The sequence below is a fragment of the Panthera leo genome, chromosome E3 (genome assembly GCF_018350215.1).
Source record: "Panthera leo isolate Ple1 chromosome E3, P.leo_Ple1_pat1.1, whole genome shotgun sequence".
In the NCBI taxonomy this organism is placed as follows: domain Eukaryota; kingdom Metazoa; phylum Chordata; class Mammalia; order Carnivora; family Felidae; genus Panthera; species Panthera leo.
In genome coordinates, this window is record NC_056694.1 from 7,890,538 (window position 1) to 7,902,596 (window position 12,059).

At 58.0% G+C, this 12,059-nt stretch overlaps 1 protein-coding gene across 1 annotated transcript; it reads right to left on the reverse strand.

Moving 5' to 3' along the window:
• Positions 1–1,816: 1,816 nt before the first annotated feature.
• NAT16 (N-acetyltransferase 16 (putative)) lies at positions 1,817–9,324 on the reverse strand. Its single transcript, XM_042922910.1, is given in 7 exon segments — positions 1,817–3,354; positions 3,356–3,474; positions 3,477–3,525; positions 4,146–4,747; positions 4,913–5,462; positions 8,389–8,428; positions 9,299–9,324. Coding segments are annotated over 5 exon segments (1,701 nt in total). The 5' UTR covers positions 5,459–5,462; positions 8,389–8,428; positions 9,299–9,324; the 3' UTR covers positions 1,817–2,969.
• Between the last annotated feature and the right edge of the window lie 2,735 nt (positions 9,325–12,059).

The following is a 12,059-nucleotide window of genomic DNA, read 5'->3' on the forward strand; positions in this document are numbered from 1 at the left end:
AAAACATCATTGCCCTATCCCCTGCCCACCCCAGTTCAGTAGGATGTAGGGTGGGGAGTCCTGGGGAGGGGACTGAGAGGGGGCTGAGGGCCACTGGTGGGACTGGGGATGATGAGTGATAGGAAGGGGGTGCTCACCCTGATTTTCAGTTCCGGGGTCCCATTCCCTCATACCCCCACCCACTCCTGAGTGGGGGATGGGAGACCCAGCAAGCCGGGGGAGGGCAAAGCCGCAGAGATGAGTCACCAAGAGAATGAGAGAGAGAGAGAGAGAAAGAGACAGAGATCAGGGGAGACACAAAGAGAGACAGCTTCTGGAGAGACTGAGAAGGGAAAACACACACACCATGAAGATGATATCCACAAACTAATCAGAGAAAGCACATTACTTTCATAATCCTGAACCAGCCTCCTCCAACACCCACCGGTCACATACAAACATACTATTATTCAGAGTTACACTGATATTCTGAGACACACCCACTTACACAAACACAGTATCACACCTAGCCTCGGCAGTGTCACTCAGACACATGCTAAGATGTGACCAGGGTAATGGAGATTTGCGTTGAGAGCCCTCGTTTCTTTTACATGGGATGGTGGGAGGGGGCAAAAACCCTGAGGGAATGTGACTTCACAAATCCAAGAGGCGGCTTCAGGGACTCGCAGGCTATGCCTTGCACACACCACGATACACAGTTGCCTACCTCCCCATCCACACATACATAGTAACATATCAAGCATCCTCCTCATCAAAAAGCCACTTGGAGTACCTGATTCTGGGGTACACCAGGCACGTTGTCCCGAATACATCCCACCCGGACACCCTCTGACCTGTACACACATGTACAGAAACGCAGACACACAAAGACTCCCATGGACACACTCACACGGACGGAAACCACCTTGCGCTGCCTCGCCTGCGTCCACACGTCCTGGCGCCCCCTCGCGTTACTTTTCGGAGTCGCAGTCTCCGGCGCTCTGGAGCTCGGCTCCCGGGGGGGCGGCGCCCAAGCTCCCTCCACCTCCTCCCCCTTCCGCGCGTTGCCCACCCAGGAATCCGGAAAGCCAGCGCGCTGGCCAAGAGAGCTGGGAGTTAGACGCCTGGATGGTGGGGCTGAGGGAGGCCGGTCCTGGATGCCAAGGGGAACTTGGGAGAAAAGCCCATAGAATTTGGATAGCAGCGGACTCCCAGGCCCAGGGGAAAGCGAGACCCAGGCTTGTCAGGGCGCCGCGCAGCTGCCCGCCTCGCTTCTGAGCAACCGCTTCTTTCTGCCGCTGGGCTGGGGTGGGGGTGGGGGCGCGCAACGGCCAGCAGCCCTCTCCAGCTCCAGGAAGTCATTAGCCCCATTGCCACAGGGCTTAGAGATCCTCTCTAATACAGGCTGCTGGGGAAGGGGGAAGGATAATGCGCCTCATCCCTCCCTGCTGCTGAGAAGTGAAACAGACACAGAGGGTGGGCTAAGGGTCCTTTTTATTGTAATACAGCCACGGCTGAGTGACAGGGAGGGTGGCAGCATGGCCAGGCGCTGAAGGCAGACAAGCAAGGCAGTGTAGCACAACAGCAAAACCGGAACTGGGGGAAGTGATGGAGCAGCGGCTGTCCTCTGTGCCCACCTTCTTCCACCTCCTGGCGCCCTCCTCTGCCCACGTCTCTGATTCCATCCCCAGCGACCCCTGTGCTTACTGTCAACAAATCCCTAGCAACTGTCCATCGTCCAACAAGAAGTTCAAACAGTCATCGCCACAACGAGTGAGGTTCTGAGGCATGCTCTGGCTTGGGACAGACCTGAACTCCAGTCCCTGCCAGGCTCCCAGCTACTCTGAATGACTTGGAAGTCACTTTGATCTTTCTGAGCCTGTTTCCTCCCTCGGTGGTAGATGTGAGGATCCAGTGTAGAAGACAGCGCTGTGCAACTGCAGCTGTTACTACTTGCATTGAAATAGAAAACTGGCAAAGTCCAAAAAAAAACCCCATAAAGGAACCAGAGGAAGGGAGGGATGTCCAGAAATATCTGGAGGCAGGGGTTCCAGTTGCACTAGAAGGAAGCCTGGTTAGAGCCAGAAGACAGCCCCATATTGGGCTGAGGAAACTGCCCTTCCCAGCTCAAGCCCCCTGTTTCATGTCCTGGTTAAGGCACTAGTTGGGGATATAGGAAGGGGGGCTGGGAAATAGCAACATCTTGCAAAGTTGGACGAACCCCATCAGAGGGGGCAGTCTTGTAAAGATGCGTCACCAGAGGGTCAACAGGGCATTATGATTGTTTCATTTATAGGCTTTCTCTCCGTATTGCACACAGGGCGGGTGATGAAGAGTTCATGGGGAAGAGGAAGGGAGGAGCAGACAAATGGGCAATGAGGAGCTAAGTGTCTGGGGGGGGGGGGTCCGGGGAATAGGAGGATGGGAGCTCAGAGAGAAGGAGAGAGGGGACACTGATGTAGAGGCGCAGGAGACTGAGAGGGAGGCAGGAGGGGAGCGCGGGGCAAGCTCTGAGAGCTTGAGAAAGGGCGGGAGGAAGAAAAGTAATACATGTTGGGCAGCTGGACCTTGCACATCCCTCTACCTGCTTCCGCCCACGAGGAGGCAGAAGGGAGAAGCCAGGAAGGACGGAGTTCCCCGCCAGCCCAGGGCGACGGACAAGGAAAGGCTCTGAAGCCTGTGAAGGAACCCATTCTTTGGCCCGTGAGGGGAACGGGCGGGCCATAGCAGAGCAAGGGCCTCCCCCAAACCCGGCGATCGGATCCAGTTGTGGGCCATAGAGTGGGCGCGCTAGAGGCGAGATGGCAGAGAGGCAAGGCTAAAAGGTTGGGGGGGGGGGGGCGCTCCGGTAAGGGTAAGCGGGCTTCCCAGCAGACCACGGAGAGTAGGGGGAGGGGGCGGAGCTTGCAAACACTGGGGGGCGGGGCTTTCTGAAGATCAGCGAAAATGGACGGATCTAAATGCTCCTCTCGCCTCCGAGAGGAGAGGCCCTAGATGTCGGCCTCCAGCGGGTACTGTTCTGTGTAACCCTTGACCAGCTCGAGCCCCAAGCCGGCCTGGCAGAGGTCAGCCAGCTGCGACCATAACTGGGACGCCAGGAAAAGCTGGCGCATGGCGTTGAGACCGGCGAGGCGCGGGGCCGGACCCTGCAGGTGCCGCAGAAGCCGGCTCTGCGCCTGCGCACCAGGGCTGCGCACGGCGTCGACGTTGAGGTAGCGCCACGTGCCGTCACCGCCGTGCGGGATGGGGGAGGGGCGCGTGCACAGCGTGGGTAAGCGCGGGCGCGCGGAGCCGTCTACGCGCCACTCCAGGTCCTTGGCCGCCAGCAGGCGCAGGTTGCTCTCACGTGGCCGGTAGGGCTGCCAGTCCTGGGTGAACGTCGCGCTGCACGGAAGGCAACAGTAGGAGGCGGGCCACGTCGCCGCCAGTCTCCGACACGGTCTCGGTGGGCAGCGGCGAGGTGACGACGGAGGCCCGCAGCGCCGCCAGCTGCACACGCCCAGCCGCGCCAGTAGCACGGAGGCATTGACTCAGACCCAAAGGATGCTCCTGTGGGGGGCAAGAGTGAGCGCGGAGTGGGCAGCGGAAGGGCTGGAGAGCCCAGCGCCTCAGCATCTTCACACCCACGGGCTCCCAGCAGGGCCCCTCAGAAGGACCGACTGTGCCGGGCCAAGTGGAGTGGGGTATGTGAAAGCCTGCCCCACCCCCGAGGGTAGCATGGAGGACCCAGGGGCAAGTCCTCAGGATAGGTTCCTGGAGCCCCAAGGAGGGGCGGGTTTCGTGTGCGGGAGCCAGGGGACTGGGGGTGTGGGCCGTTGGGTCTCGGAGGGGAGTGGAAGGGAGGAAAACAGATCAGTCGGTAGGATAGGGGAGCCGGACGGAAAGGACAAAGATTCACATTAGGATGTTTGGATCCCTGGAGGGAGGCCGGATCAACAGAGAGGAGTCCCGGTCACGGAACTCCGGACGCTTAGGCTCCTCAGCCATCTGGAGTAAGGACTGAGGGTTTGACGGCTGGGAGTCGGGAACTTTTTGACTTCCCCTGGGCAAAAGGGCCTGGGTAAGGACTGGGAGTCCGGGGGCGGGGCTCACGGGCGCCCCCACTCGGTAGAGCCAGCAGAGAAGGAAAGCGGGTGACTGGGCTTGCGGGGAGGACGCCCGGCTACCCGAGCTCCCTTGTCCTCCTCACCTGCTTGGTAATTAGGCCTTGTTTCTTGAGCTCCCGGGGGCCCACTTGGTCGTCCCGGGTGAGCCGTGCCACCTTGACCCCCGGGTTCTGTGTCTTGACCAGCTGCGGGCAGAAGCGCCGCAGCAGCCCGGCCACGCCCTTGCCGCGCTCCCGGGGAGCCACGCACAGCCCCTCCACCAGCGCTGTCTCCCCGGAGTCGATCACGTGCGCCGACTCCAGCGCGATCTGCGGACCCAGGCCGTTAGGGGGCCCTCCGCCCCTGCCGGGACTCTCGGCTCGCAGGGCTCGCCTCTTCCCACACGCTGAGCACTCTGTCGTCACCACCCCGGGCGCCAGGCCAGGCCCGGGCCTGCCCCAGATCTCCTCAGCACTTGGGTCTCGAATTCCAGAGCCGGCAGAGAGGGAGCTCATTCGCCGGGCTCTCGTCCACCTCTTGAGATGCTCCAGCTCCGCGTGCACCCCTGTGCCTGAGCACTGGCCACGCCCCCTTCCCTTGGATCCACCCCAGGAGCTGGCTACGCCCTCCCGCCCCGGGCCTTGCCACGCCCCGCTTCTTCTTAGCTCCGCCCCGGACCCCGTCTAGGGGCTGGTCCTGCTAACCGCGTCCAGGTGCTTTTTCGTACACGAGTTCGGTCTATCGGGGGTCCTGACCCCACTCTTGCTCTCACCCCCGGTCTACCCTCTCTTGCCTGCTCTCTTCTTTTTGTGCTCCTGCTCCCAGGAACTCCAAATGAATGCTCAAACACCGAAGCTATCCCCAGCCCCTCCCTCGGGTTCCTCTGCTACCCGTGTTGTACACGCTCTCCATCCCACCCTCATTGGCTGGGCCCCTGGATCCGCACATCCTACTCTTTGGTTCCAAGGCCAACTGGCTCCTCGGCATCCGGACTGGGGCTGGGGGAGAGGCTCGCCTCCTCTCTTTCTTAAGGTCCACTCACCCAAACGTAGCTTCACCCCCTTTTCACCTGGGCCCCGGCTCTCCTCACTCCTGTTTCGCTTGGCCAGCACCACGGTGCCGTCCTGTTCTGCTGCCACCACGAAGTCCAATGGCTGGGCCGTGGCCTCAGGCCCCGATCCAGACCTGGGGTTGGCCCCCAAGGACTTGGCCTTGGCCTCAGGCCCTGATTCAGCCCCCAGGGGCTCAGTCTCAGCCTCAAGCCCCCATCCGGATCTGAACTTGGCCTCCGCCTCCTGTAGCGGGGTGTTTGAGTGTGGCTCGACATCTGGCTGGTCCTCTTTTTCAGGCTTAGGGAGCTCTGAGCTGGCTGAATCACAACTGGATTGTTTCATCACCCTGCAGAAAATAGACAACCCAGTATCATGGTCAGAGCCCCTGTTTCCACATATAGCACCTGACACGCGCATGCGCGCTCACACACACACACACACACACACACACACACACACACACCCCACAGTACTTTGCTACACAAATACCCCTTCTCTTTCTCTCCCCACACTAACCCTGGGAATTCAGGGCCTCCAACTCTGACCAAATCCCAATCCTACCCTGCCCCACCCTACCAGGGTGCTTCTCAACAGTGACAAACTCAGGAATACCATGAGCTCCTCACGGACTGGCCCCAAATCTCCTTCAACCCCAGTCACCCCCAGGGACTCAGGCAATGGGGCAGAAGGTCCTTGGAGGGGTAAAAAAAAAAAAAAAATGGAAAGACATCCCTCTAGGGTCCCACCATCTCTCTCAGGCCTCTGCAAGAACATGGGAAAGCCCCATCATCCCCACTCCTCCTACAAGAGGGTTCCCTGGGAAAAGCAGAGGGTTCAACCTCCTCCCCTTCCTACCACTGCCACTCTCAATCCCCAGGGCAAAGGGAGGAGGATGTAGACGCCAGATCTTCCCCCTATGTCCACTCCAGTGCCCTCCACTCCCCTCCAACACATACATTCAAACACAAGCCAGAGGAGTGGACAGGTGGACAGCTCCATTAAAAAATTTCAAGTCATTTCTCTCAGGCTAATCAAACCTGCCTTTCCCTTCCTTCTGCTGAAGTTTGTCCTCTCCTTCTCCATTGGAAGACCTGGTTCCACTCTAGGGCTAGATGATTATTTGGAAAAGGGCTCTGTTGGAGCTCCTGCAAACAAGATGTGCACAAGGATCACCGATGCCCCCTCCCCCCATTTGCCTTCCCTACAGAGAGTCTCTGTGTTCTCTCTCTCCCTCTGTTCTGCTTTCAGTTTCTTCCCACAATTCTTGCTCTGTCTCTTGCTCAATACTTTCTGTGCCCTTCCCCTTCTCATTTTTGGGTCAGCTCCTATGGATCTGGTACCCTTTGGCCTCCAGCTCTTCTGTTTTCCCTGCCAGAGACAGGGCCAAAGAGAAAGGCCCCTCCCCAAGTCCTGAAGACTCCTCATTTCCAGACCTCTCTCCTTCAAACCAACCAAATCAACTAATCGTTATTAATTTTTATTTGACTGGGGGAGGGGCAAAGGGAGGGAGAGAGAGAGAGAAACAGAATTCAGGCTCCATGCTCAGCACTGAGCCCAACGCAGGGCTTGATCCCAGGACCCTGGGATCCTGACCTGAGCCAAAATCAAGAGTTGGAAGTTCAACCGACTGAGTCACACAAGTGCCCACCCAAATCCTCCAATTAAATCCTCCTCCTCTCTTTCAGCCAATTATAACTGTCCCTTCATATAACCTACATTAAGCCTCATTAACCAACATCCCAGGGGACACACATACCAGCTACTTTGTGAGAGATAATATGGTGTTGGTTGGCTATTTATTTATTGTTAACAGGAACATGATCTAGGCTTGGGATAGGGGACAAACAATTACACCAAGGAGTTTAGGGATGATCTTAGCCTCCATGCCATAAACATAGCTTACATGAACACAGCGTGCCTGCTGTACAGACAAAGCTTTAAAACAAGAGCCCCATCTCCCTCTTTCTTTTCAGTCTGATGCTGATGTCTAAGGCTCTCCCAGGTAAGCCTGGATGAAGTAAGACAGCATTAGGCCAATGTCATCAGAGGTGGGGGCAGCACAGGCTCAGAGGATCCTAGAGCCCCTGCTAGAGTTGAGGACCATCAGGTTCAACCCACTTCTTTCACAATGAGGAAACAGACCCCCAAGGAGGCTAAGGTCTTGCCTAAAGTGACTCAGCTTGGGCAGAGCCAGGCTAACAGTTAAGTTTTCCTAGCCCCCAGGCTAGTGGTGGGGAGACCTCTTTTTGGTGTATATTTGGATCTCCAAACCCAGCCTGAAGAGCAAGGAATTACTGGGTCCTTGGCAGGAGTCAAAGGTGCCAAGGGCCGAGGGCTAAGAACCAGAGATGGGACCATGGGAGGAATCCCCACTACCCTCTGCCCATGTCAGCAGTTCCTATGCCAACAACAAGCCGGGGACCAGCTCAAGCATCAGATTCCTTGTGACAGGCAGGAATGACGAGGCTCAGAAGAGATAAAAGCAAGTTAGCTGTGGCTCCCATCTATGTCTCCAGGCAACCTCACCAGCTGTTCCTGAGTCCCTAGAAAATAACAAGCTGGTAGTTCTGTGCTGACTCCAGCGATTCCCCACTGCCCCCAAAAGGGACAGAAAGTGAGCAACTTGTAGACTGGGACACATCCAACTAATAATTCAAGACATGAGGTTTTGGTTACCCCTCCTGTGCTTTCAAGATGGGGGAGAGTATTTCCAAAGGGTGTGTCTATGCCTTGGATAAAGTGGTTTGTAAGGGGGTCACAGGGAAGAAGGAAGCGCCTGCAAATTTATCTCTTCCATTTTTCCCCATCACTCTTCCACACCTGCTCCCTTTGGTGGGGAGGCGGGGGACAAAACAGTTCCAAATTATTTAAGCCCTGGGGGAGGTGGGGACTGGGAAAAAAGCAGGTCGGGGGTTCCAGGCCAAGCCAAAGCTGCTGGCTGTCCCCACAACCCTGGCTCCACACTCTGATCCCTTCCCATCCCTCAGAATAGCGCCCTCCAACCGGGCTCCTTGAACTATCGCTCCCATAGGTGTCTAGGCAGAGGAAGGGGCAGCCCTTTGCGTCCAGGGCACTGTGGGAGATGTAGTTCCGGCATCTCCTGGACCAAGCTCCAGGAAGAGGGGCGGCACATCCCCTCCATATCCTCCACATCCTTGGATCTATTCTTTCAATTTTATAAATATAAATGATCGCTCTGGGAGGGGATGATTCTAGTCCTCGCTGGGCATGCTGGGAGCCCCCCTACCCCACCTCCACCGCACCCCACACACCTGAAATATTGATGCCCTTGAGGTCGACAGCTTCTCGGAGCTGGAAGAGGGAGCAGAGAGCGGAGAGGCGGAGACAAAGAGACGGCAGTTACACAAAGCGCCCAAAGAACAGAGCGGGAAGGACAGGAAGGGAGGCAGGAAGGAGACAAAGGCGGACAGGGGGATGCGGGGCAGAAGAGGATGGGAGAGGGGAGTGGCAACAGGCATGGATATCAGACACAGACATGACACCTCGTGACTCAGGGCCCAGCAGATGCCAAAAAAAGTCCTAGCTCTGCACCCCCTCCCCAGAGAGACCATAAATAGAAAACAGCGACACACCCCCTTCTCCCCACGGTGTGCGATGGGGGAAGGGGTCAAGGGGAGGAGAAAGCCAGAAAAGGGTCTGGAAGAGAACAGAGACCTGGGGACAGAGGCAGGGAGACGAGATAACATGGGGCAAAGGCAAGGGGTGAGGAAGATAGACCAACGAGCAGTGTGTGCGTGGGGGTGGGGGGAGGGTGCCCCAGGGCCACAGTCATGGACTGGGGACTGTACTCGGGGGTCTTCCCCAGTTTTCCCTCTGCCCCTTTCCAAGAGTGGGGGTGGGGGCGGCAGGCGCGCGAGATTCCGAAGGAAGCTGTCTACTTGACAGGGGTCCCTCTGGGCACCAGGCTCTGGGGACAGGTGGGAGAGCAATGGCGACGGGGTGGGGGAGGGATGACGGACAGGAAAGTGTCTCTGAACACCTAGGCGAAGTCCAGGTCCCAGTTATCTAGGTCACCGGACAGGGAGAGGTTGGGCTGTAGGGGGCGCAGCAGCTGACTTCCCCGGGCGGGGGTGGGGGATGGGGGGTGGGGGGCGGTGGCCTTCTGCTGCCCCCATTCCGCGGTGGAGGAGCACGCCAGCCCCGAGGCCCGCGGCCCCCTACCTCGCCGGAGCCGGAACCGGGGCGGGGAAGCCCAGACACGGAGCGGGGCCGGCCACGCGGACAGCGAACGGTGCCGGTAGAGGGGTCCCTTCGGAGCCCCGAGGGTCGAGCTCGGGTGACGCGCGGGGACCGGAGCAGTCCCAACTCGGAGTGAGAATGTAGGGTCTGCGCTGCGGCTCAGTTCGGCACGCGGGCGCGAGCGGGGACATTCGGGGTGCGGGCGCTGCGGGCACCTCCCGCGGCGACGCTCCGCCGGGCCGGGCGGCGGCTCCGAGGGGCGGAGACCCCAGCGACGTGGAGGAAACCCGGCCCGGATCTGGAGTGGACTCGGGGCGGCCTTGGGGAGGTGCGGGCGGAGAGCAGGTGCCCTGGCGGGGCGGGGGGGCGTGTGGACCTGGGTGGCGGGCGCAGCAGGATAGCCTCAAGTCTGGCGGACGAGACTCCGCCCCTTGTCCTGGCTAGGGAGCTGGACCTTAGGTGGAGGTGCCTTGGGTTTTGGGGGGGGGGGAGGGGGTACTGCCGGCTTAGTTATTGCCCCCACGTCCATAGCACCTCTGTGCTCTGTCCTGAAGCACCCCCCTCCCCCAATCTCGCAGTCCTCCCTCCGACCTCCCGCCGCCAGATAAGTCAGAGCGACTGGAAGGGGCACGCAGAGCCCTGGGGACCAGGTCAGAGAAACTGATCAAAGAAATTAGAAAGTCGTGAAGATGGGGATGTGAGGGGACACCAGGAGACAGAAGCAGAGGGGCGGAAGGGAGCAGAGCGAGGCCAAGACCGGTCAGAGTGTCCACCCCTCCCCGGGGGGCGCAGGGTAGCCTCGTCCCGCAGGTGCATCAGAGGCCTCAGCTCACGCTCAGCGGCTGGCCGTCAGGCAACCAGGCCCCCACAGGGCAGCACGCAGAAAGAAAAACTCCAGGTACACCCACGAACCCACTCCCTCACCCCCAGCACACGAACACAGACCTCTGCGCGCGCGCGCACACGTCCTGGGGATCTCCGCACAGGCTCTGCACCTCGTGCTAAACCCAGTGTGTGGGGGAAGGGTGGGAAGAACAGGCAAATGTGTCCAGGAGCACTGTCCCCAATGAGCTGGTGGCCCGGGCACTTAACTCCCGAGGGGCTCCTTCCCACCCTCCCCCCCCCCCCCCAAAATGAGGTAAAAAACACCTGCAGTTCTACCCTGTAAGGAACCAGGCAAGTGATGGATGGGGAAAGCCCTTCAGTGACTGTAAAATGCTGCAGGGATTATTAAGGTCTGTTAGGGGTGAGAGCCCCTCTCCCTCGCCCTCCCTCCAGGGTCTGCCCAGCTCTCGTGCTCCTCCTGCCCCCAGAGTTAATTTCTCACCTCTCTCATTCCACTTTTTTTTTAAATTTTTTAAATGTTTATTTATTTATTTTGAGAGACAGAGACAGAGCATGAGCAGGGGAGGAGCAGAGAGAGAGACCCAGAATCCGAAACAGGCTCCAGGCTCTGAGCTGTCAGCACAGAGCCCGTCGTGGGGCTCGAACTCACAAACCGTGAGATCATGACCTGAGCTGAAGCCGGGCGCTCAGCCGACTGAGCCACCCAGGCGCCCCTCATTCCACTCTTTTTTCACTTACCAATGGGCTGTGATCAGATGAAGGTTCATGTCGTGTCCCTCGGCTCCCACACACATGGCCACACAATAAGTAACTTGACAAGTTACTCAACCTCCCCCCACCCTCCTCCTCCTCCTCCTTCTTTTCTTAATAGGACTTCTCCCCATTTCTATTTTTTTTTTTTTTTTCTATTTCTGATTTTTAAAACTGCTAACACACTGCACATCTCAAAGCCGCAGTTCAGGTGGAACTTGCTCAATTGTGGGATAGCACGTCAAAAAGTTAGAGGAATTGGAGGAAAAAAATCACTAGTGGCAGGCGGTAGATGCAACCAGGCTCTAATCCCCCCCCTCCTTTTCACCAGAAGCCCCGCCTTCTGCTACCAGAAACTCTGGGATTGGTCCAACGTCCTCCACTTCCAGTTCCGTCAACCAATCAGAATAGAAAGTCCCCCTCGCCCCGCCCCGCAAACCCTTCAAGTCCAAACCACTCTGAAGGAAGAAGTCAGTGCCCATTGGGCCGATCAAACACCGTCAGGGTCCCAAATCACCAAGCTCAGACTTCAGAAGTCTCAGCTCCCCAGAGGGGCTAGCGGGTGGTAGTGGTTGGAAGATGACTAATCTCCTGGCTGCCCCTCCCAGCGAGGGAGAACAGGAGGCTGTCAATCCTTAAGTGCTCTGAGGATGTTGGCAAGTGGGACATCACCCTGTGCCACTGTGCTTTAAAAGAGGCCGAAGTTAAGACCGATGGGGATGGAAGAGTGCTCTGCTGGTAGAGGTCTGGGTTCCAGGGCCACCCTGTACCCCCTCCTGATGGTGAGCCACAGCACCACCCAGAATGTTTACAGAGCACTTTGATTTAATTCTCACAGGACTGTAGGATGGGTGAGGCTGTATAGTGGGGGTTCCGAGAGGTCGCATGATGTGAGCTAGGGACGCTGGGGGGTTTTCTGACTGCAAACTCAGACCCCACTGCCCACTCACCTCTCGGAGGTGCTTTGCAAGCTGTAAAGCAAGCAAATGTCAGTGCTGTTAATGCTGGAGATTTCCCTTAGTTGCTCTGAATTTTGTAAACACCTATACCTTGGGGTCCCTATTGGCTTTGGTCTTCACGCTGGGCTTGCTTATTTGGGCCTTTTATTTGGGAGAGCCTGATGTTTTGTTTGCCTTCTCTCAGGGCA